Source organism: Rhinoderma darwinii, chromosome 4 (genome assembly GCF_050947455.1).
Source record: "Rhinoderma darwinii isolate aRhiDar2 chromosome 4, aRhiDar2.hap1, whole genome shotgun sequence".
In the NCBI taxonomy this organism is placed as follows: domain Eukaryota; kingdom Metazoa; phylum Chordata; class Amphibia; order Anura; family Rhinodermatidae; genus Rhinoderma; species Rhinoderma darwinii.
The window spans coordinates 344,173,302-344,200,636 of NC_134690.1; the positions used below are offsets into that span (position 1 = coordinate 344,173,302).

General features: G+C 40.3%; 1 protein-coding gene across 1 annotated transcript in view; it reads left to right on the top strand.

The window, feature by feature from the left end:
- The window catches only part of ACOXL (acyl-CoA oxidase like), a 424,164-nt gene that overhangs the window by 291,597 nt on the left and 105,232 nt on the right, over nt 1–27,335 (top strand). The window contains exons 16-17 of the mRNA XM_075864464.1: nt 3,325–3,412; nt 23,987–24,057. Of these exons, the coding sequence (XP_075720579.1) occupies nt 3,325–3,412; nt 23,987–24,057 (159 nt within the window). The remainder of the gene's footprint in view (nt 1–3,324; nt 3,413–23,986; nt 24,058–27,335) is intronic.

A 27,335-nucleotide genomic window follows, 5' to 3' on the forward strand; every position in this document is an offset into this window, starting at 1 on the left:
AAAAAGCCTCTGCCTCCCATTGAAATCAATGGGGTGCGATTTCAGCCATTTTTTGGCGCTTATTCCGATGTGGTTTCCACAAAATCGGCACCAAAAAACTCTGTGTGAACAGGGCATTATAGTGGACAAACCGTATACATGACATCAAAACTTGAGTCTTTGCTGTTAACTGCTGCTGAGCAGAAAACCCTTGACATAAGTACATTTTTAGAAGACCAGCTTATTCCCCTTTTGTGTCCATTCTTCAGGCACAGCTAAAGTAGTTTTCCATTATGAATCCTAACTATACATTCCTCAAGATTTCAGGTTCCTAGATCTAGTCAATGGGTTTGGGTAAATTGATGGTAGTGCTTATAGAGGATTTCTACCCAAGACATCAAATTGGCCATATACAGTGAAACCTCTTGGAGACGATCACCCAAAACCGTATTGAAAAATGGCCCGTGCTACTCAGACCTGCTTTCTGTGCTCCACTTTCATAACTAAATTCTGACTTTAAACTACTTTATGTCTGCGAAGTGTGAATATACCCTTACTCCAGTTTAATGGCTGTGACACATTTAGAAACTTTCTATCTATTTTGGACTTTCTCCTACATGTGAAATATAAAGACATTATTTTAACACATTGATTACTCTTGGTGTTACCATAGTTTCCCTTTCCACTCTATATTTTAATATTCTATTTGATATAAGACACCAATAGGGGAATGCATTAACTTTTCTATGCGTTGTCTCCCTGATTCGAGCACTGTTTTTTTTGGTTTTTTTTCTGGAGCTCCCCTGCCCGCCCCCCCCCCCCCCCCCCCCGTTCCAGAGATATGACCCACTGATGTGTTGACTCCCTATAGGCTAATTTGCTGTAGTTAGCCAACAGGGTGGAGCTAGCCTCCCTGCCTCTGAGGGGTCAAAATACAAGCGCTGGAATCAGGGAGACAGCGCAATTCTGGTTAGTTAAATGGTCCAACTTATGACCTAGTGACAGGTGCTCTTCAATATATTAGGTGCATTTTACTCCATTTCTCTTTATATTAAGACTGGCGTTCAAAACGCTAGTCTTAATAAATCCCCCCCCCCCCAGATGTATTAACTCGAGTAGGAATTGATGGAGCACATACCATACCACTACAATGAGGCACACCATCTCAATATGTCACACGAGGGCCAATCCCATCAATTCAGCCATCCAATTCAGTTCACAGTTTATCACTAATTTATTTTTGCTTTTCTGCCAGATACATCTTGAGACTATTTTATTAAATGTCAGACCGCTAAGATTTCCGAATTATATGCCAGTCTTCAGGAATTTTATTTATTCAACTCTTGATTTTTAAAGCATATCAATCTAAATCTGCTGTAAGAAAATACTGTGCAAGTTCATCTAAGGTCTTCCTAACAAATCTGTTACTGTTCATGGTAATGTTACATCATATGTCCAATATTACTTCTCAGTTATAACATGTTTGACTTGAGTGTAAGAGTTTCTTGCAATCATAGGGTATGAGCAAAGAAAATCTATTCTGAACAAATACTGAGTAGTAAATTCTACAATTTGCATGTATGCATGTCCTATTGAAGGATTAGGATTAGATAAACATGGCTGTTTTCTTCCAAAAAGAGCACGACGCCTGTCCACATGTTCGTGGTATTGCAGTTATGCCCCATTCACTTATGTGGAGTTTAGCTGCAATACCAGACAACCCATGGACAGGTGTGGCACTGTTTTTTATGAAAGCTGCCACATTTCTCTAAGGCCCAGTTCACAATGAGTTTTTTTACACGAAAGCCGCGTCGGAAAACACGCCAAAAAACTGCCGAAAATGCCTCCCATTGAGTTCAATGGCAGGCGGATGCGTTTTTTTTCCCCGCGAGCGGTAAAAAACACTTGCGAGGAGAAGAAGCGACATGCCCTATCTTCGGGCGTTTATGCCTCTGACCTCCCGTTGACATCAATGGGAGGCAGAGAAAGCTTATTTTGCCGCGTTTTTGCCCGTGGCGCTCAATGTGTGTGAGCGAAAAACGCGGCAAACGTCGTTCAGGCAGAATTCTAAACGGAATTTTGAGCCAGAATTTTCTAAACGGTCTGAGAGATACGGACTGTATGTCAGCTGCATTTCCCGAATCTAACACAGTTCAGGGAGCCGTACTCCTATCGTCATAATTATGTATGATGCTAGATGTCCCTGCCTCCCTGAGAATAAACTGTCCCATACTGTAACCATGTTTTCAGTGCGGGACAATAGTCTCGTGGGGAGGCAGTGACTTATCACGTCATGGATGACTATGATGCTAGGAGTACGGCGCCCTGAACTGTGTTCAGTCAGAGAAATGTGGCCGAAATATCCCTAAGACAAACTCCCCTCTGCTGCACCCCCACCCCCTCTAACACAGGGTGCAGTATGCCGTCTCGCACAAAATCACGCTAAGGCCATGATCACACACACTGTTTTTGGTGCAAATTTTTGGAGCCAAACACAGAAGTGGACACACAAGAAAGGAGATGCATCAGTCTTTTCTTAACATCTTTCCTTCCTCCTTTTATGATTCACTTCTGGATTTGGCTAAAGGCCCTTTTACACTGGGCAATTGTCGTGCAGACGAGCCTCCGTATGACGCTCGTTGCCAATAATTGCCCTGTGTAAAAAGGCTCAGTGATCAGCAGATGAACGAGCAAACACTAGAACATCTGCTGATCAAATCTTTTAAAAAAGTAAATTATTATCATTGTGGGCAGCACATCTCCCTGTGTAAACAGGGAGACGCGCTGCCGACATGATGATATGGGGACGAGCGATCGGAGCCATGACTGCTCATCCCCATCCATAGCTCCACGTGACAGGAGCAAACGAGTGTCGATCAACGATGTCTCGTTGATCGGCGTTCACTGCTCGGCTAGTGTAAAAGGCCCTCTAAACAACTGTGCCGAAGACAGCACCAAAAACTGCATCAAAACTATGTGTGTGTGATCCTGGCCTAAAGAGTGAGAAATTGCCACTGTACCACTTTCAATTTACTGTTTTATACTAGATTTATTGTTTTGCCGTTTAAGGAGGTTTCTGAACAATTACAGATGAAGATGGGGGAAGACGAATGCAGGCTGCTGGAAGGAGAGGAAAATACCACTTTGCCCTACCTAATAAGAGATATTACAATGTTTTACGTCAGAGTAGGAGAAATCCCATGAACAATGTCGTCAATGTGCCTAGAACTGTGTTGCAGACACCTAACTTTTTGGATTATTTTCTATCAATGTCTTTGTAAGTGTGAAATATCGAATCACTGACACAGTTTAGCCATTGAAACCCATATTATATTCTATATTCAGGTAATGACAATGAAGGAAGAGTTTTTCTCTGCTTGGAATTCCTGTTTACACCATGTTGTCACTCTTGCTTTGGCACATATCCATAGAGGTGAGTAAATACATTTCCTATGTAGTGTGCTGTATGTTGATATGTTTACATTAGTTATAATGAAATAACGGGGAAGGAAAATCCGTCCCACGTGAAGTGATAAGAGGCAATGAGATGTTACTTGTACAGCTCAACCAGATCTAAAGCGATAACACCTCAGACTAATACCACCCTATCCAAAACTGCAGTTAGAGGAAGCGGTTTTGTCACTTATTATTACCTTGCTGGTACATGGTTATAATTCCATTCTTCCCCCAGGAGACTTTAATTCATTTTTAATACTACATAGTAGCTTTAAAAAAAATTCTATGCCAAAATTAATCAAGCTTATTCATTATAAAATGGAAAGTTCTGCAATTTTCTAATATATTTTCTTTATTTGCTCATGGGTTTCAAGATCTCAGATTGCTGCCTTTCAATGGGGAACTTTAATGTTTAATTCCAGTGGGTAAAAATCTGTCCTAGTAACGTGATCATCGCACAGTTACACGGCTTGTTACAAGACAGAGCTCTGATAACTGTACTGTAATCAGTCCTGCGCTTTCTAGGCTCACCCAGAAATGTAATTTGGGGGGGTCCTTGAGTGGCCTGCTTACACCACCCCCATCTAATGCCCGGCAGATACCCAGTTCCTCTTTGTTCAACTCAGCGGCCAGTGCCAGTAGCCACAGTTCATCCCCCTCCTCCCATCTGGTAAGATGTGGAGGCAGAAGAGGGGAGATGCGGGTGCACAGTGCCAATGTTGGCCGCACTAACTCTTATTACAAACCTCTTTAATCTCCAACCTATTCAGTGCAGATGCCCTGCCAGCCTCTGTTAACAGTGTTGTACCGGCATGAGACCACTGCAGTCATGTGCCATACTACTGGCATTATCTCTTGGTGATGCTAGCAAGTACGGCACGTGAACGCGCCTCCTTTTTAAAAAAACAAACAAAAAACTTCCGGACAACCACTTGAATACAGACCCGAGACAAGACTCAAATGAATCCAGACCCCAGACCACTAAATAAATACAGACCCCAGACCAGAACACACAAAATTCAGAACATAGGCTGTGGTATTTACCTACCACTCCTCGTTCCCAGGCACTCTTGACCTATTGCGCCACCGCAGCATCCTTAAGGCTCCTCGCATGATGCACATCCAATAGATAACTGCCCAGTTAAAAATAGAGAAATAGAAGGACAGGAAGTTCATCAATAATAATATGTGCGCCATTCTCCACACACCAAAAACATGTACAAAACCAGATAGCGATGTGTTAAAATATGCAAATGTTAATGAGCTGTTCCCAAAGTAAATTTATTAGGATCACATAAAAGAAACGCACACAAAATCGAAAAACAATTATAAGGTAACAAACAGCATGAAGTCACAGACCCTGATAAGCATATCCCTCCTAATCTTTCCCTCAAAAAATATACATGGCTACTAAATAACAAAACCATACATATAGTGTCAAAAATAATTAATTCACAAGTAGATGCAAAGGAGAATATCAGAAAAATGGATACAATAATACAAAGTCGCCACGATAATAAAGTTAAACGTGGTACAATATCAAAAGTTATCCCTAAGGGCATATAAACAATATAGAGAATAAATATCAGCAACACGAAGATCAAGTAGCGGGGAGGGATGGTTCCTTTTAGCCCCACATGTATCACTTCTGAGGAAGGCACCATAGCTGTTGGTATGGTATCTCATCTCTTTTGTTATTTTTTTAGCTTGCATTGTGACCAAGGTTAAATTCTGGAGGTTCTTTTCACAATGACCCCAGAAAAATTACCACTGACTCTCACTTCTTTTTTGAAAGCTGTGTTTTAAGTACCACTAAAAAAAACTGAAATAATATAAAATTGTGGCTTTTTGTAGAATTTTGTTTCTGGCATTGAAGGACAATCTAGACAAAAGTAATAGGTGCTACTTTTAAGACTCCTCTTGGTGTATCCATGATTGGTGGTTTGTTCCCAACCAAAACCACGGTTTTCCTTTACAAGGAATTCTAGGAGCATTTCCTAGAACTGTTTCTTTAAAAAAAAAATGAGATCACAACAAAACGGCAACAAAGCCACATGTATTAACATGCACTTTTGATGTTTGGTTGTTTACGTTTTCGCTCTGCTATTGTAGTACTGCTCTGAGCTCAGTGTAAACATGGCCAGAAGAAAAAGATCCTCCGTTAACTTTATTGGCAATTGAGTAATCTGCCGATGCTGCCTATATTTCTGTACAGTAAAACTGAATTCTAAGCATGACTACGTTTTTGTACCATAGCAGGTATATCAAGAAAGATACTTGGTGTGATTACAGGATCTGATCAAATAGGTCCACCCCCCCCCCCCATGTACTTGTTCTAATCCAGAATGTAAACAAGCTTAAGCGCTATTCACATCAGCACAGATCTGTGGCACTGGTCTGTGTTGTATCCGGTCTCTGCTTCATTTTGACAGCAGGAATAGAATGGTTTGCAGTGCGCTATTCTTGCCGTCAAAACAAATGGAAACCTGTCTGGCCCATTATAAATCAATAGAATCTGTCAGGATTATCTGGGCACCATTTCAAAATGGATACGTCACGTCATAGCTGTTATGGCTTTGTTAAGAACGGAAGGATTTATGTGAACCGGGCCTAATTCTTCGTGGTACTAGGAAAGGTTTCTCTGACGGTATCCGATTTGAGTTTATTGGCTTAAAACTTACTTGGATTGTTCATACATTTGCTTAACTTCTTTTTTTAGTTTAAAGAATCTTGATATTTTGTTTAGGTTTTCTCATTTATAAAAATATATTAATCATTATAAGCTGCTATTTGTGGTCCTTTGCAAACACTACATTTATGAGTACTAAATGTATAAGGCCTCGTTCACATCTGCGCTGAAAGCTGTTAGGGGCCTCCGTCGCAGATCTGGCCGAAAATACCGTATAAAATAGCGCAGCATGCTTCGATATTGTTTCCGGTAAAATCACGGACATCCTGATGGAAGCCTGACAGAACCCGTTAACTTCAATGGGTTCAGTCAGCCGTCGGTAGTGTCCGTCGTACAACAGAACCGGTATTTCCCTTGTTCTGCTCCTCTGACGGAGCTGAACAAGGGAAACACTGACCCAGCCTAAAATGGAATTATTCTGTTCTAGCATTAAAGCTCTTCTATTACATATATACATGCACAAATCATCAATGCACTGCCACATTGTACTTCATGACTGGCTAGAAGTGGATGGCTGCTACACGATACTGAGAAATCATCATAACAACCGAGACAGATTCATGGATTAGCAGAAACAAACTAGGCAACAATCAGGTTAACGCAGGTAGTGGGTTATTCAAGGACAGTGGACTCATGAAACGCCTCACACTGTGACTCTTCTGATGGGGAATGATATTTAAAGTGGACAGTGTTTGATCTTCCAACAAATGCGTTCAACTTTGAGGGTAAATAGACTTAATAATCTGTAAAGAATTAGAGGGTTTGGTTCTATAAATTGGGTGTGGTAATAATTAAAAATAAATAAATATATAAATATTTTTTATTGTATATATTTTATTTTTTTTGTTTTGTTTCCGGAGTAGTGTCATGACTCAGCTCTGATGCCATCAAGTCTATAGCCTCACATTTTTACATGTTTTTTGTATCTTTGTTGCTGTTTTTTTTTTTCCTATTCTTTGAGATATCCAGCACTGGTGACAGCTAAATCATACTGGTGCACAACTTCATGCAGATAAAATGTGATGTTGTACTGGAGGTTAAGTAGGATATCACGGGGGCTGCAGTAATAAGATGTGCCTAGAATGTCCGACAATACTTAGAACCTTAGTGATTCAGTGATTTATTTTTACTTTTTATTGATTGGTCGGGTTCACATGGGGCGAATACGCTGCATAAAAGCACACAGCGTATCAGCCCTGTGCGCTGCAGCGAATTCCGGACAAAAAAACGCACCAAACTGTGGTGAAGGTTTTTCGCCCGGAATGTCCGCTGTGGAAAACCGGTGCATTAACCGGCCTGCTAGCAGGCCGGCCTCCTGGGATGAAATTTTATCCCAGAAGATGGCTGCAACCTGTGATTGGCTGTAGCGGCGGTCACATGGGATGAAGTATCACCCGAGGAGGCCAGCCCTCTGACGTCATCCAGGCTGTCCTCTTGGGATGTTGTTTCATCCCATGTGACCGCCGCTACAGCTTGTGATTTGCTCCAGCGGTCACATTGGATGAAACGTTATCCCAGGAGGCTGGCCTGGAGAAAGAAACACAGACTCGTAGGCAAGTATAGTTGTTTTTTTTTTATTTCAGAGTTGCGTTTTTTGTGGCGGATTCGCTGCGGACCCACCGCAAATAAAGGAACAGCTGCTATTTGCTGTGGGTTTTACCTCCCCATTGTATTCAATGGGGAAAACCCGCAGCAAATAAGCAGCGTTAATGCAAATACAATTGACATGCCTCGGAATAAAATTCTGCACCGCAGGTTCATTTCTGAGCGTTTTTTCCGCCCTGTCTTTACGCACCGTGTGGATGAGTTTTGTTCAATCTCATTCACTTTGCTGCTACTGTATTACGCTGCGTTTTGTCCGTCTGCAATTCCGGACATAAAAAAATGCCGCAATTCCGCTACGTGTGGACAAGCCAATTTTATTCAAATCTTTACCTACTGAGGGGGAAAGCTGTGTCCACTACAGGAGTAATTCTAAATAATAGAACCTTGTCGACAAGCCAATTTTATTCAAATCTTTACCTACTGAGGAGGAAAGCTGTGTCCACTACAGGAGTAATTCTAAATAATAGAACCTTGTCTCTTTGTTTCCTGCAAAGCATTTACTTGGAAATAGTGTGAGTAGAAAGAGTGTCACATAATAGCGCATATGAGGGTTGAAGACAAGATCTAGAAAAGAGGATATCAGGAGGCTGGTAAATATTTCCACACATTGGGGGAGATTTATTAAAACTGGTGCAAAAAAAGTGGAGTAACTGCCCAGTCAGGTTGCTGCTTTCATTTTCAAAAGGGCCTCTGAAAAATAGGACATGGAATCTGATTGGTTGCTATTGGCACTTTCTACACTTTTTCCTTGCACTAGTTTTTAATAAATCTCCCCCAGTGAGTGATTTGTAAGTCATGTAATTCTTTTCTTACCATATTGATAATCTCATTATTGTACAGCACATTCAGCTTGTTAAATGCACCTCAAAAGGGAGAAAGTGGGCGAGAAGGCGAATATTGAGTTGCGTTTATAAAGCCATAGCTAGAGATTATGAACAATGGCTTTTATATTGAAAAAGCAGCACCATGCATAGTTTTTTTCTGCACACTCCTCTCTGAACACTATGGGTGGAATTTAACAATCTTTCGTATAAATTTCACAAAAGTCACAATTTCGGGTAACGTTTTTATGGAAAGGGGGGCTGGGCCACAGTGGCCCGACAAAGTTATTCTAAATCTACTCCATCTTCTAACACGTATGACGTTAAGTGCTGCTACGCATAGAAGGCCCTGACGCTGCTTAGCATCAGGACTTTGTATGAGTTACGCTGGGATGCTGAAGTGTGTTTGTATTTTCTTTATTTTATGGTCGATGGGGGGGGGGATGGATGTTGCAAAGCCGCGGATGTTGCACCGCAGTTGTCAGTAGGATGCAAGGCATTCGCCTCTTCATAAATGTGTCGCATCTTATCAAACTTTCCATGAAGAATGGCATATGAAAAACCAGTCTAAATAAATTCCACCCTATGGCTATATAAATGTATATAATACATAATTGCTTAATGTTTTAATTGTCACCATACCAGATCATCTGAAAGTACAAGCCAGGAGGCTTGAACCATGTTCGAGCCAGCTGATTGTGCATGAAAACTGACATCTTCGAGTAGCGCACTGTTGGCATTATGTACAGACCGTAATAAAAATACTAAACCACAACGTTGCATAAATGATATTAAAGATTTTGGTTTAGATATTGCTTTATTTCCTAGCCTGTATGATCTACAGTATATTTAACCCCTTAAATGGACACTAACTTTTCAAACAATTTATGCTAATCTAATAGTATGCCTGATATAGAGCAACTTTGAAATTTACTTACTGTTTAGATCTATGCAAATTCTGTGTAAAGTTACTGTCACTAGTTGTCTCCCTTTCTGTAATCTGCTGTCCATCCCCTGTTGTCAACCAAAATCAATCCCTAGTTACAGAGCAGAAGAGGCGGACTGCAGGAAGTGGGGGGGGGGGGTGACTTCACAGCCTGCCCGTATAAGTCTAGGGAGAGGGGAGCAGGAGCACAGAGAGACACACAGACATGCTGCCCATCTAAGTCTATGGAGAGAAAAGGGGGAGAAAGGACAGAAAGACCGACATGATGCCCATAGAGGTCTATGGAGGGAGAGCATGATCAGGGAGAGAGAGGAGACACAAAATGCCCATAAAAGTCTATGGAAAGGGGAGGGGGAACAGGAGCAGAGTGAGAGACACAGACAGACGTACTGCAGCTTCTGATAAGTTATGTCACCCAAGTGTTGGATTCTCAGCTACACTGATCATTACTGCAGTATAATGTCCTCCATACAGCTTATATCTATCTGTATATAAAATAAATAAATATATATATGTATGTATATGTATATATATATAATATATATATATATATATATATATATATATATATAATTAGGTAGAGATAGGAGTGCAGATTTCTTCTCTATTTGTTGGTAGGTACTAATCACTGTATACCCTTTTTGGAGATGCTCTGATCAAAATCAATGTTATTCACTTCTCCTGTCAGTGGTTTTAACTTCTTCCCGCGCCACGACGTAACAGCACGTCTTGGCGTGGGTGGTGATGTATGGAGCGGGCTCACCCGCTGAGCCCGCTCCATACGATGCGGGTGTCAGCTGTGTATTACAGCTGACACTCGGGACTAACGGGAAGGAACAGCGATCGTGCTGTTCCTGGTCGTTTAACCCTTTAAATGTCACAATCGCAGCATCTAAGGTGTTAGAAAGCGGGGGTGCACCCCTGGTTCGAGTCCCCTAGGGGGACTAATAAAATGTGTAATAAAGTTTTTAATAAATTAAAAGTTAAATATTTTTCCTCTAAAATAATGTAAAAAATAAACAAAATTGGTATCGCCGTGTCCGTAAAAGTCCAAATTATTAAACCGCCAGAATCGCTGTTTTTTGGTTACTTCATCTCCCACAAAAAATGAAATAAAGTTTCATGTAACCAAAATGGTACTATTAGAAGCTACAGCTCGCCCCACAAAAAATAAGCCCTCACATCGCTCAATCGATGGAAAAAAACAAAAAGTTATGGCTCTCCGAATATGGCGACCAAACACAAATTTTATTTTTGACAAATTTTAGTTTCTTGTAATAGTAGTAAAACATTAAAAAAAACACAAATTTGGTATCGCCGTAATAGTATTGATCTGCAGAAGAAAGCTAACATGCCGTTTTTAACCACACGGTGAAAGTTGTAAAAACGAAGCCCCTCAAAAGATTTGGGAATTGCTGTTTTTTCTTATTCCACCCCACAAAGAATTTTATTTTCCAATTTCCCAATACATTATATCGTACAATAAATGATGCCATGAAAAACTTCTATAAAAAAATATATATATTTCGTTTCACTTTATACGCCCCCTGGTAGGGTCTAATATACTAAGATGGCAGACCTGAGGGCCATTGCAACTCAATTTGATGCACACGACAAAGCTGTATGCAGAAGGCTGTATTGTGGAGACCCCTGCTTCTCTATAGTATGCAGGGACTCCATGTGCCTTGGTATAGTGCTCTGTGGGATGTGGGATGCCTTATTACAGAGATATTCCTTCCTAGAAGCAATATTTTATTTTGCCATACCTCTGTAGAAAATCAAAGGCATATGTAGGTAAAAAGGGGCTCCTGTAAAAGTCTGTATCCGGTGCCCTATTAGTGCTACATACTTGGAAGTTGCATGGAGATGCAATATATGTGCATGAGGCTAAAATAATAATTCTTAGTATTCGTTGTTTTATCACTTTTCTTCAGCAGAAAAGTGGAAACTTTTACCATACTATGAGGTGTAATTACTTTCCCATGATGGGATGTTGTTTCCATACTACCTCCATATCACTGTCCAGTTGCCCCCATTCCTCCGCCATATTAGACTTTTAGAGCCATCAATTTCATGATAATTTGCTGTACTACCAATAAGTAATTTTGTATGTCATGTGCTAGTCCAGGTAACATAATACACACTCTTTGCTACTTTCATTACTGTACTTTACAAAGCTGTATATATTGTCATTGTCATCCTGTTAAAGTAACATTCAGCGAGCATATTATGACATGACCGAGCGTTCTAGTTTCTGTACTTTGTTACAGAGGTTTCACTCTGTGCTCATTCCACTGATGAAACACAACTTGCTTTGAAACTGCAGATTATTCAATATACCCATGAAAATGTCACTTCCCGGCAGCTGTGATGGAATTGATACAAAGTTGCATATTAATTTGATTTCAATTGTTTTTCCCAGGGTGCATTGTGTAAAGTTTCCCCAGCTTTTTCCCATGTCTCCTTTAAAGAAACCACATTCCTAGTGAGGTCTATAAAAGACAAATGATCTCTGTGCTGAAGAGGTCCAATAGTCTGAAACAGTTCTGCGGTATCTCTTAATAACTTATTTAAGACAACCTGTCATGTAAAATATGCAGTCTCATCTGTGGGTAGCATGTTCTAGAGCAGCAGGAACTGAGCAGAGTGATATATAATTTTGTACAAAAATATTCAGAATCACCTGTAAATTAAATCTCTGATCACTATCGGCTAAAGGGTCCAGTGGGCGGCCTCAACCACTGATTGACAGCCTTCCCTGCATGTGCGAATACAGAAATGGCTGTCAATCACTGAGCAGGACCACCCACTGGACTCCAGGCCAGAGTTAGCAAGGATTTTTATTAAGGCAGTGTTCACATCAGCGTCAGGCTTTCGTTAGATCTTTCCGTCGGAGGAACCCATAAACTGAAACCATAGCGTAGTCAACTACGCTATTGTTTCCACACAAAAAAAGTAAACCTTACAGAATGGAAACAAACGGAAGCCAATTGCAGTGGAAGCATTGCCATCGAAATCATTGGCTTTGCAAACTGAAGCTATGGTTTCCGTTCATGGATTCCGCCGACGGAACCCATGAATGGAAGGCCGACGCTGATGTGAACAGGCCCTAATAAATTCTAGGTTGTTATGAATCTTTTTCATAAATATGATTTATAAAGTATGGTTTATTTACTTACACTACAGTCTGTATAAACTGTCTTATCGAGTGAGTGAGTGAATGAAAGAAGGAGGAAGGCAGCAATACTTGTGAATTGCCGCTTCATGTGTGTACAAGCGCTGCATCTCCTTCAAAACAGTTGATCGGTGGGGGTCCCAGGAGCCGGACCCCAACTGACCAGCTATTGATGGCCTATCCTGAGGATAGGCCATCAATTTTTTGGGATTGGAAAACCCCTTTAAAGTTTTCATGTAAATAAGATTAGAATAATAATTGTAATACAGGTGTTGTATTACACATTAGTCACATGGCTGACATATGTACATTACTGTGAATATAATTGCTGCAGAGTTATTCTGGTATTTCTAATAAATCTGTTATAAACTATTATCCATTGTTATATTTTACTTTCCTGTCCGTTGTCTTAAAATAGACAGTAGATTACAGTTTATTCGACGATTTCAGGTAAGGGATTGGCAGGTTGTAGCGTTATTCAATAGGATTAATGACAAAGTCAAGTGCTAGTTACGCTTGTCAATTATAGTTATTATCATTCACTTGTTTATGTGTGGCCTGTGTAAATGAAGTGAATGAATCTGGTAAAAGTAATCATTAACGATGCCCCGGTTGGTAAATGTATATGCCACTCAGAGCAAGCATAGTTGCCAACGGTTCAGATTTTGCAGGGACAGTCCCAATTTGCTGCACAAAATCCTGCTTGGACTGTCCCATGCAAACTCCTGGGAAGTCAGCTTTGATAGCCAGTCTTCTAATGCTCTGCAGCCTCATCTCTGATGTTCCACATACTCCACTTCCTTGACCCGCGGTCCTCGCTACACTCGCTTCTCCAGATACGCAGACAACCGGTGCAAGGCTATCATACTTTCTAAAGCAGACAGCAGTGACAAACTTCAGAGGACTGCAGCGCCAAAACATTTATATATTCACTTTCAACAGGTTACACTGTTCCCTAAAACTGGAAGTACTGGATCACAAGTGCTACTTCTCCACAACCCAGATCTAGCAAGTGCAGGGAGGTGAGTGATAAATTACAATATAGCATCAGATTTACATGAAGATCTTATCTCTTGGCAGGATATACAGTGAAGGAAATAAGTATTTGATTCCTTGCTGATTTTGTGAGTTTGGCCACTGTCAAAGACATGAACAGTCTAGAATTTTTAGGCTAGGTTAATTTTACTAGTGAGAGATAGATTATCTAAAAAAAAAAAGAAGAAAATCACATAGTCAAAATTATATATATTTATTTGCATTGTGCACAGAGAAATAAGTATTTGATCCCCTACCAACCATTAAGATTTCAGCCTCCTCCAGACCAGTTACACGCTCCAAATCAACTTGGTGCCTGCATTAAAGACAGCTGTCTTACATGGTCACCTGTATAAAAGACTCCTGTCCACAGACTCAATTAATCAGTCTGACTCTAACTTCTACAACATGGGCAAGACCAAAGAGCTTTCTAAGGATGTCAGGGACAAGATCATAAACCTGCACAAGGCTGGAATGGGCTACAAAACCATAAGTAAGACGCTGGGTGAGAAGCAGACAACTGTTGGTGCAATAGTAAGAAAATGGAAGACATACAAAATGACTGTCAATCGACATCGATCTGGGGCTCCATGCAAAATCTCACCTCGTGGGGTATCCTTGATCCTGAGGAAGGTGAGAGCTCAGCCGAAAACTACACGGGGGGAACTTGTTAATGATCTCAAGGCAGCTGGGACCACAGTCACCAAGAAAACCATTGGTAACACATTACGCCGTAATGGATTAAAATCCTGCAGTGGCAGCAAGGTCCCCCTGCTCAAGAAGGCACATGTACAGGCCCGTCTGAAGTTTGCAAATGAACATCTGGATGATTCTGAGAGTGATTGGGAGAAGGTGCTGTTGGTCAGATGAGACTAAAATTGAGCTCTTTGGCATTAACTCAACTTGCCGTGTTTGGAGGAAGAGAAATGCTGCCTATGACCCAAAGAACACCGTCCCCACTGTCAAGCATGGAGGTGGAAACATTATGTTTTGGGGGTGTTTCTCTGCTAAGGGCACAGGACTACTTCACCGCATCAATGGGAGAATGGATGGAGCCATGTACCGTCAAATCCTGAGTGACAACCTCCTTCCCTCCACCAGGACATTAAAAATGTCTCGTGGCTGGGTCTTCCAGCACGACAATGACCCGAAACATACAGCCAAGGCAACAAAGGAGTGGCTCAAAAAGAAGCACATTAAGGTCATGGAGTGGCCTAGCCAGTCTCCAGACCTTAATCCTATCGAAAACTTATGGAGGGAGCTGAAGATCCGAGTTGCCAAGCGACAGCCTCGAAATCTTAATGATTTACAGATGATCTGCAAAGAGGAGTGGGCCAAAATTCCATCTAACGTGTGCAAACCTCATCATCAACTACAAAAAACGTCTGACTGCTGTGCTTGCCAACAAGGGTTTTGCCACCAAGTATTAAGTCTTGTTTGCCAAAGGGATCAAATACTTATTTCTCTGTGCACAATGCAAATATATATATATAATTTTGACAATGTGATTTTCAGTTTTTTTTTAAATATAATCTATCTCTCACTGGTAAAATTAACCTAGCCTAAAAATTCTAGACTGCTCATGTATTTGACAGTGGGCAAACTTACAAAATCAGCAAGGGATCAAATACTTATTTCCTTCACTGTATATCGTTATTGTATTCTGAAGGTTTTATGACCCTACCTGACTTTACAGTAAGAGCAGGACTCTGTGTATCCTTCTCCTATATGCCCAGCATTAACCCTTTCCTCTGCCTTTACTTTAGCGCTCTCAGATCGCTAGCTTGTATTTGCAGACTGTAAACAAGGAAGGTGTGCCATGTGACTGACAGTTCACATTAAAAATTCACTTTAATTCTGTATGTGAAGTTGAAATTAAGGCACCTTTTTATTATATATTGAGACAGATTTATCTATTATGCCCGAGGCCACTCCATTCTATAATGTATTGTACCCTTGCCCCAAATGCATAGGTGGTGCTAGTCAGTAGAGAAGTGGCATGTATTATATTAATAATGAACGGGTTAGTTTTAGAGATTACAGATGTGGCTGAAAGCATGGCCACATAATAATTAAAAAAAACGTATCCTTGTTGTGTAGCACTGGCCGCACATATTGGCCAGACACACCTTGGCAAAAGTGTCCCTGAATTTACCTTCTGAATGTTGGCTTATAGATTCCCAGTTTGTACAAACGGGTCCTGAATCATTGAGCACGAGGAACTGTCGGCTATATTCAGCTGACTCCTTTTTGTACTTTGAATTATTACTACTTTGATAAGAAGCAGAGAAAAATTTGGCGGGAGATTTCTGAGTTTAGGTCGTGAGGTAATCGCACTATTTCAGTCTCCGTCACTACAAGCAGCTTTCAGGGACCAGTCCTACACCCTCCATTCCCTGCCTGCTGTTCTGTGGAGACGTTCCAAAGAAGTAACTCATCACTCCTGAGAAGAGTTTGTACGCAGGTGGAGTACCGCATCCATAGCCAAGGGATCGTATGCATGGTGTAAGTCCTGACAGAGGCTCCGTCACACTGACCCCAATATAATATCACCAAGCAAAGAAAATTGTAGAACGCACTCTCGTCTTGATAAAAAAAATATAATGATTTTTAATCCTGTCGTGCAACGTTTTGGCTTAGCAGCCTTTCTCAAGCCTGCTCATTCATCGTTTTTTTTAATCTTTTATGCAGTCCTGAAAATCGTCATTGTCGACAGCACATCTCCCCGTGTAAACGGGATGTCCTGCTTACATTGTGTAAAAAAAACAATGATTAACTACTCAGTGTGCCACGCAAACATGAAAGCCATATAAGACAAACTATTAGCACTTATGTGACAAATCAATCAGTTAATTAAACTTAATTTCAGTGTAACCCTGATTTTCTTTGCAAAGCTGATCCATCTGTGGTGCATACGAGGCTACTGAAAACCAGCTGGAGGCTACTGAACACAAGCTAGTGGAACTGCGCATAGGAGAGACCATGGCTACTGAATATCAGCTTGGGGGCGCTGCACACAGGAGAGCGAGAGCGCGACTACTGAACATCAGCTAGGGGCTGTGCACATAGAGGAGACCACTGCTACTGAACACAAGTTTCAGGGTGTGCACATACATAGGAGAGACAACAGATACTGAACACCAGCTTGGGGAGTGCACATAATGAAGTGCTGATCTCTCTTCCTGTATTCAGCGCCGCCAAGCACACTAAGGCGCTGGACACCGGGAGAGGGAAGTGTGCCAGCAAACAATGCCCCATGTCCGGGTGCCACCGGTTGCTTACTCCTGCTGTATGGGAACTTAACGATCGTTTGTCCCCATACAGTTTACATTGGCCTGTGTAATGGGTCTTTAGCAAGCGCTGATCGACCAGTAATTATCTTCGTTTATTGTGGGAACATATCTACCCGTGTAAATGAGCTTTTAGTCAGCACCTTCTAACAAAGTGAAAATCTTCTGTTACTGCAATGCAAAAGCAAACAAACACAATGTGCAGCAGCATTCTGCGGGTGCTAAGATATATGCAAACATTAAATATATGGATTATTTAAAATAGCATTACTGCTATATTAACTATCCTTAAAAATGTGAGGATCTTGGTGCACAATTTGATCAAATTGTGTGGGCACGCCTGCGACAAGGCGACCTTATACAGTTGGGTCCCTACACTAAACAGACTTCTCTATCTATCCATCCATCCATCCCATAAATTCTCTGTTTATTATATGTAGCACCAAGGTAACACTGAATAGACAACTAGAAGATCTCTGAATCTCCAGACAACACTTAATGGTAGTGAGTAGTTGAAAAGATAATTAGGAGTCTTAAGGCAACTGTTTGGTCACGCAGTCACTTTGGACGTGTCAGGGCTATTTTCAGCCATGACATCCTTCCTCCTGTAAAAGCAGCATGATACCTACTGGTTGTTATGACGTTGCATGATGTCACTGTGACTTTCAGACTACAGCTTCCATCCAAAGTAATATGAGGGGGGGGGGGTGGTGCAGACTTAGACTGTTCTGACATCTGTACGTAGACATCGGCACAGTCTAGCAAATAGAGCGGGTAGGCCCAAGTGGTGCCAGAAGGGGGACCACATAGTTTTTTTTTTATATGAAGGCTGTTTTTATCTGCAGACATAAGGTACAATGACGGGGACCAGTTAGCACCAACTTATGCAAACCTATTTGTGGGCAGATGGGTGGGGTCAATCATCTTTTCAACTTGCCAGCTTAAGACCAACCTGGTCCTCTGTAAATGTATTATTTATAATGTGGTATTTATTTGGGCAGGAGCTGCATTATCCCTAAAAACAATTTGTAGTTATAATTTACCCCCACTTTCAGTAAAACGCAGGAGAATTTTTTGGATTTAACAATTTATGTGGAAATTTTCTTACTAAAAATTATAATAAACCCACAGATCGCAAAACAAGGGCGATCGATTACAGAGGATATTTGAAGAAAAAGGGACACAACGAAAGAGAATTGGAAGTAAAGTAGTGGTTTTACCAAGAGAGATTATTAGTGGACATAAATCAAACCCCCCCCCCCCCCCAAAAGAGGATGACCAGATTGATTTAAAAAAATAACCTACTGCACAATGAACTAATCAAGGGAGTCTATTTAATAGAATAATAAGGAAATATTGGGGAATTATTTGTCAAGATAACTGAGAGCTCCCTGTACATTCAAATTTTGTTTTTAGGAAAGCTTAAAATATGGTAACACCGGCAGTAAAACTAAATAATTAAAAAAAAGATTAGGTGAACTCCTATAAATATCTAAAAAAATAACCAGGCCATCCTCTATCTTGTCATTATATGGGAAAACACAGGGGATTCAGAGATATGTGGCAGTGAAAAAATTTAGAGAAGATTGGCAAAGAGGTGATTACAATGTCCCGTGCCAAAATTAGATGTTTTTATTTAATTTCAGTACATTAATGTTTGTGTGGTTTGTACAGTGAAATTTAATGATTTGTATTTCAGTAAGGTTAATTTATGTATTCACTTTCAATATAAGCATGTGTTTCTAATGGTGAATAAGGTTTAAATATGAATAAAAAAGGACTTGTCAATAGGTCGGCTTCATATAGCAGTGTGTATATTTTGGGATTTCAGGCTAGTTAAACAGCAGATACACAGACCACCTCTATCTCTGGCAACAGAAAACGCTTTTTTTCAAAAATGCGATAGAGCAAGTTTGGTCTCTGTCAGCCACCATACTACTTGGTGACGTCACGAGTTGCGCTAGTTTTTTCTTGCGGGAATACTACTGGCTGGGGTTCTGTCTATATGATTTATTGAGCTAGTAATTCACAAACACCCTGAAAACACACCGACACTAAGGAAACTGGACCTGAATGTTTAAAGAAACAAAGCAGACGCTAGAGTGATATTTTCCAAAATATACAAGTTAGTTCACTAACTGAGCATAAGGTGTTTTGGTGTGTTTTATAGAAATAATAGGGCAGATGTACTAATGTGTCGTAAATTGCACAAAGATCTGGGGCAGCTTGGCGTATTTTTTGTTAAAGCAGATGTTTGCACCTCACTAGACACTTTTTAAAAGTGATCTGAAAAAGCGGTGTGGCTGAACTGAAAAGGGGGCGTGGCTTAAGGTGCGCCGTAAAAATTTCACAACATTCTGTCGCAAACTAAGCCAAATCAAAGGTGGTATAAGAAAGAGAAAAGTTCCCAGCAGGTCGAGTAAGATGCGGCAAATTTATCATACAGCATTCACCACTGCGATGAATTGGTGTCTTGATTTAGAAAGGATATCTAATCCAGCATCAATATCGTCAAGGAGGACACAGCACCACGGAGACTTTAGCAGTGTAAAAAAGTTTCTGTAGATTTATTCAAACAGGTGCATCAAAAAAGTCCATACAAAACTGCAACGTTTCGGTAGGCAAACCCACCTTTGTCAAGCATACAAGTGATTGGACATAGTGGCTTTATACACTCCACCCAGCTATTACTCCCAGCTCCATGAGTCTTTAGCTGCATCTTTTCATATGGGCGAATACATCTTATTTTTCACTTGAACCAATGATGTGGAGTTCTGCCTGTCTCGGAGGTCGAGGTCCTGAGGGTTGCACACACGATATCTTAAATAACCTTTTTTGGCCTTCTGTGCTGCTCTTCTTGGATTATTTTTTATATATATATATATATATATATATATATATATTTGTGTGTGTCATTAGCGCAAATAGTACATAGTGTATTATCTAGACGTTGTTCTTGAATAGTGTGTTTGGCAGGTTGGCACACTCTCTATTTGCCGCTACACATTTATTTACTAAGATAATACTTGGTAAGATAATAGCGCTATATTGTTTTCGTTTTTACAGTCGCTTTTAGCCTACTGTAATATTCAGCCAACAGTTTGTACATTGACCTATATTTTCAATGCCTTACTATTGCATGAGAGCCAGTAGCCCTCACAGCATCCTTGCACAGGGGCCTTTATACTGTCTGCGTCCAATAGTCGGGTATAACCTAAGAAAACTGAAGCGTCGATTCATATCAACAGCATCTAACAAAGAATACACACATACACAGACTTAGGCCTTATTCGCATGAGCGTTGAATACATCCATTAAAACATCGGCCGTCACACGGACCTATGTAACTCAATGGGGCTGTTCACACTGCCGTTATTTCAAGGGAGCGTGTGAAGGGTCCGTGAAAATATAGGACATGTCCTATTTTTATTTTTTTGCACTTCCCGCATCCCTCCATAGACTCTAGTCTATGGGGGATGCGTGATAAAGCGTCCCGCAGGGTATAGCACGGATGCACCTCGGATGTGGATAACCGTAGTTTTATCGTTTGTTTTGCACCCCAGGTTTTGTTGAGTATATTGATAGGAGTAACATTGAAGCTGGAGCAGTATTTACTTATGTTTGCGAAAATGTGTTAACCCTATCAAAATCGGGTCAGGTATTTAAGTGTATATGAAAACAAATGGCTGGAACCCGTTATAATTTAGAGATTTATATGAGGCGTGTTGAATATTTTGTACAAGTTCAATCTTGTAGTCTAAATGTAATATATAGTTAGTGAAATGATAGGGATCGTTTCTACATTAAAAAGAACTAACTTTACGGGTATGTTCACTTTTTTTTTTTTAAATGTTTCTGTAATGCATTTAAAATGAGAAAAAGTGTGAACTTTGCATTCATTTTCATAACAAAATCTAGGGTTTTGAATCTACAGCTCCAATTCCGAACGACTTGTCTCCATGGTTACAGTCTCTAAACTGAAACCAAAACTCAAACATAAATAAAATTATACAACTCACTATACCCAGTTGAACATACAGCTTGTGTTTGATCTTAAGTACAAAGCATTCAAGGAAAATAAGGTTAATGAGCCATTTCATTTAAAAAAAAGTGAAACTCATATCTTATATAGATTCGTTACACACAGAGTGATCGATGTTCCAGCGTTTTTTCTTTTAATGTTGAAGATTATGGATAACGGTTAATGAAAACCCAAAATGTAGTGTCTCAGAAAATTAGAATATTCTATAAGCCCAATTTCAAAAATTATTTTTAATACAGAAATGTTGGCCTACTGAAAAGTATGTACAGTATATGCACTCAATACTTGGTCGGGGCTCGTTTTGCATGAATTACTGCATCAATGCGGCGTGGCATGGAGGCGATCAGCCTGTGGCACTGCTGAGGTGTTATGGAAGCCCAGGTTGCTTTGATAGTGGCCTTCAGCTCGTCTGCATTGTTGGGTCTGGTATCTCTCATCTTCCTCTTGACAATACCCTATAGATTCTCTATGGGGTTTAGGTCAGGCGAGTTTGCTGGCCAATCAAGCACAGTGATACTGTGGTTATTAAACCGGGTATTGGTACTTTTGGCAGTGTGGGCAGGTGCCAAGTCCTGCTGGAAAATGAAATCCGCATCTCCATAAAGCATGTCAGCAGAGGGAAGCATGAAGTGCTCGAAAATTTCCTGGTAGATGGCTGCATTGACTCTGGACTTATATAACACAGTGGACCAACACCAGCAGATGACATGGCTCCCCAAACCATCACTGACTGTGGAAACTTCACACTGAACCGCAAGCAACTTGGATGGATGCCTCCCCACTCTTCCTCCAGACTCTGGGACCTTGATTTCCAAATGAAATGCAAAATTTACCTTCAACCGAAAACAGGACTTTGGACCACTTGGTACTTTTGGCAGTGTGCGCTGTTTCTAATACCTGGTTTAATAACCACAGTATCACTTTTTGAATCAAATTACTGAAATAAATTAACTTTTTGATGATATTCTAATTCATTGAGAAGGACTAGTGTGTGTGTGTGTGTATATGTATGTATGTATGTGTAAAATAAATATATATATATATATTGCACAAGAAAATGGCGACTGCACCCTGCGATCACCAATGGCACCTACACACTATAGATAAATAAATATGCATTGCTGCTGAATCTTCTTACAATAGTGAGGTTCTTAGCGCACATTTTGATCAAATTGTGTGAGCCCACCTGCCACGACAAGGCGACCTCTATGAGGTGGGTCACTATGCTGCTCGTACACCCAGAACTGGGACTAAACCTACATATACTTGGGGTTGGTAGGAACCAGCATTAAATGAATTAAAATCACTCAGGGCAGAATGGTAGGAGTGCAAGATTAAGAAATTGAAGCAGTCACTAACCCAACATATATGCAATACATAAAAGACAAAGTTTGATCAGCGCATTCCAGCAAAATTAAACAAAATGTGTATACAAGTGCAAGTACGCATGTGACTGCAAAACAATACAGTACACAAGAAAATGGTGACCGCACTCTGCAAACACCAATGCCACCTAAACACTGACAGGCAATGGGTCAGTGATCATGTTCTGCTTGTGAATGCACTTGAACTTAAAGTGTAACTTTTTTGGATAAATTTACATCTGATATCTCACAAGATGGTTGTTCTATAGAACATGTAAAGGCCAAGAGGGCTGAATTTCCCAATCTCATCCTTTTATAAACACAAGATAATTTTGTACTAGTAGTCAAACAGAATGATACAATATCCACAGCTCACTGGTGTACAGTTCCTCTTTCACATTGCATAACACTTAAAGGAATACTAAACCTAGAAATTGGTGACAAAAGTTAAGAGGAGATAATCTTGCTCATACTGTTTCAGTTTGAGGGATTTTCTACTTGTTCCTGAAATAAAAAAGTAAAAAAAATAGAGAAGAAATCTTTCAGAGAACACAGGTTAATTTCCTTCTGATCTCTTCCATTTTGGCTTACAGATGGTAAGGGGTGGGGCGCAGCAAAATGGGGGGGGAGACTTTACTTTCTTTGTCTACTGTTGCAGGGAGGGGGGATCCTGATGCAGTCATAATAACTTTGCTCTGCTACCCCATAATCACTTCTGTAGAGCTGCTAGCTTCCCCCCCTACTTCCCCCTTCCTTGCTCTCTTTAGGTGCTATTACACGGCCCAACATGGACCGTGTAATCGAGCATCAAACAATGAAACCGCTAGTTGATCGGCACTCGTTTTCTCCGATCACACGGAGCAATAATTGGATATGTTACTCTGATCGCTCGTCCCCATAGATTTTCATCATGTCGGCAGCGCATCTCCCTGATTATATAGGGAGATGTGCTTCCTGCGACAATGATTTTTAACTCTGCCTATAAGAGCAGATCAGCCGATGAACGAGTGTTTTCTCGTTCATCGGCTGATCGTTGCCCTTCTTACACAGGGCATTGATCGGGAACAAGCGTTCACATGATTGCTGGTTTGATCATTGGCCCGTGTAATAGGGCCTTTTGTTTCATGAGACCCTGGACTATCTGCAATATTCAGATTATATTGAGATAAGCATAAAATTGGTCCAGGACTGTTCTTGTTGCATGGTTAAAGTCTGCTTTTGGTAACACATCTGAGCAATTTTGTTGACAGGTTTTGTTTTTTTCTGATTCATACTCATTTTAAGCAGAAGAGGAACTTGTGAAATAATTACAATAATTACAAAATGAAAAACTTTTTCGCACACAACAATATCCTTTGTAATAACAATAATTAGATTGAGATTGTTTTTTGTAGTGCTTTTATATATATATATATATATATATATATATATAAGCACTACAAAAAACAATCTCAATCTAATTATTGTTATTACAAAGGATATTGTTGTGCGAAAAACGAAAAAGTTTTACTCTGTACATATATATATATTTATTTTTCAAAATGTTCAGCGTGTATTAATCCAGTATTATTTTGTATCTCCTAGTGACATTGGAGCAGTTTGCATTGGCTGTGGAGTGCTGTCCTGTGCCAAAGGATCAGAGTTTACTAATGGAGGTACAGAGGAAATTCCCTTATAGCTGTATTTGTCGTTTAAGTCTATATTCAGTCATGAGTCTCTTCAACCCTATTACTTCTGTATGTACAGAAGAGTATGCTCTTTTATCTAACTTGTTCCATGCTGTCTAATGTCACTACATTATTTTCACACAACTTTTCAATCTGAATGAAAACTAGCATGTTTCTACTCCCTGACAGCAAATTGAGATCCTGAAAATGGTACGGCACTGAAATACAAAATAGAAACTTGTATACGTTTTCTTTATACAATAATAATAAGATAAGACAACTCCTTTTAAGAATCAGGCCGCACATTGTGGTTTAGTTGCAATGTTTTGACACGAATTTAGGAAAATAGAATTGCTATGTGTGAACTCAATTCCCTTACAGGCTATAACCCTAAACCAGCTAAGAGATGTTGCTGTAAATTATCTTTACATATTATTTCACTTTCATTACTGTAGTCTCATGAAAACAACCCCTGTCCATATGCCCTATATGGTCCTATGGACACTATGAAGGGGTTTCCTGCTCGGGACCCCCTCCATAAGCTAGCTGGATAGCTGCTCTAAACGAGCGGCTCCTGTTCTGGCAGACTCCAGACGTTCCTGTATTATCCATTCGTCTGCCAAGCAATACTACATTTTCTCTGCAGCAGCATAGTTGCTGGCAGATTCCCCCAGCAAGATCCTGCTTTTTCCTTGAGGTGATGGGAATAAGGCCCCCGGGAAGATAAGCAAATTTCCCGGGGGCCTTATTCTGAAAGGGGTTGTCTGATGAGACAACCCCATAAAACAAGTGAGCTTGTGTTTATAAACAGTGATTTGACCGCACTATGTGAATAGACCCGAAATAAGTTGTTTCATCCTGCTAGGCTGGATTCACACACAGCGTTATGCTGCGTTTTTCTTTACGTTTTTAATGGCGTCTACGCAGTTATTTTTAATGCGGCCAGGTGTTACATTAAAGTCTATAATAAAATATCAAATGCACTACACACAACTGTGTTTTGGTTTGTGGTGTTTGAGGCAATTTTGTGGTGAGTGGAATTTTTTTTCCAAATGCAGCATGCTCTGGGTCTGGCGTTTATTCATGTGTTTTCTCCATAGACTTCTCTATAGGACTTTAGAAACACCAGGAAAAAAGCACGTACAAAATGATAAATTAGAACGCCACTAAAAACTCCTTCAAAAAACGCCTATTACATTTTAATAATGATTGTGCTTTTTGATTCAGTTTAAAACGCCAGAAAAATTCTGAATTCTCAGAATTTTCTGGACTTTGAAGGATCATCTGGCCACACTAAAAAAAAAAAGGCTGCAAAACCAGCTTGTTTAAATACACCCTTGTGAGCACACACTTTTTTTTGCATTTGATACTTTACAATAATAATTATATTCCTCTGTGGTCTTTCTGTTGCGGTTCTGGAAAATATTTTGCCACGAATTATGCAACATCATGAAAAAAAACTGAAGAAAACGGCAAGTTAATAACACACTTAGAGCATGTCCACATCTGCGTTGGAAGCTCCGTTAAGGGCCTCTGTCACAGATCCAGCCAAAAAATACCGGAAACAATAGCGCAGCACGCTGCGCTATCGTTTCTGGTAAAACCACAAACAACATGACAGAAACCCGACGTAACCCATTAAACTCAATGGGTTTCACACAGTGACAATGGTGTCCTTCATGTAACAAAAAAATCTGCTGACGTTTTTTCAGGACCACGAAACACTGATGTAGGTGTGGATAGCTGGAAATTTTTTTTTTTTTTTGTCATCCTAGTGTAAAGACTAAGTGATAATACTCTAATAAATTTAATGGGGTTTGTCAATGCTTTTACTTTTGAATTTTTAATAAAGCAGAATACAAGGATATGGGAAAGATACATTGTAACATTGCTAAAAGGGACACTAAACCTCAAAAACATTCAAAAAAACTAAATATAAATGTTTCCTGTTTTGCAGGAATCTGGTAGACTAGGAGGGAGACAGGGGCGTAGCTAAACGCTCATGGATCCCAGGGCAAAAGTTCTTCCTGGGCCCCCCAACTTCTGTTCATTGCTGACAGCCCGCAGCTTTCAGCTGCATCGCTGGGTTTCCTTTGTGACCCATCGATGCAGCACAAGCAGCCACTAAGGTCCTCAGACATAAGGGGCAATAGCCCCAAGACACATGTTTTGGCCTACCCCAAAACTTATATATGTATCTAATATATTTAAATAACTAATCGGAGACTGCATCACTATAGGATTTCGACTCCTATATTTATTCCATTGGATATGATTACATCAGGGGCATTACTAAAGGCTCGTGGGCCACGGTACAAAAGTTCTTCTTGGGCCTCCCCCCACTTCTCTTCACGCCTGACGGCCGCAGCCCAAACGTAACGTTCAGCTGCAGTTCTAGGTCTCTTAAGTGACCCATTGATGCAGCACTAGTATCCAGGGGTGTTGCTAGGGTCTTAAAAGATCAAGGGCACAAGCCTCAAGGCATGTTTTGCCCTCCTTCATACATGACGTCATGACCGCCAAGCATACAACGTTCTGACTGAACAGCATCCGGATCTAGCGATGTGCCCCAAACCGAAGAGGACCCTACTCAGAAGCGAGGAGTGTAAGTATATGGAAATATTACTGTAGTAACAGGGGCCTGTGTAGTTTATTATTTTATTACATAGGCCCCAGTTACTACAGTAACTCTGGATAGATGTGATGTGGAGGGCCAAATGCTTCGTGGCATTGCAGGTGCTGAAGTCCTGCTTGTTGTCCGGCGGCTTCACTGTAGTAGAAGCAGAGACATTGATTTCTATGAACAGCTCGTTCAGTTGTAGGTATACACTACAGTTCAAAAGTTTAGGGTCACTTAGAAATTTCCTTATATTTGCAAGAAAGCACAGTTTTTTTCAATGAAGATAACATTAAATTAATCAGAAATACACTCTATACATTGTTTGTTTTTTTTAAACTCGTTTTATTGAAAACATATAGTACAAATGCATTTACACCATACATTGTATACAAAAAGGAATGCAGAGATGTGCACATTACAAAGCGTCTCAATTTAACATATCAAGAAAAATACATACACATGAGCAGACAAACAATATATATCTCCCGTATCACATACTGAGCCAAGCACTGTAACGGAGGCTATGATGATTCATTACCCTTTAATTTAACTAAGTGTCAGCGATCTACGGATGTCATGGTATCTGTGTGGGGTATATTGAGTCACTGCTGATTCACACCATGCTTCCCATATTTTATAGAATTTA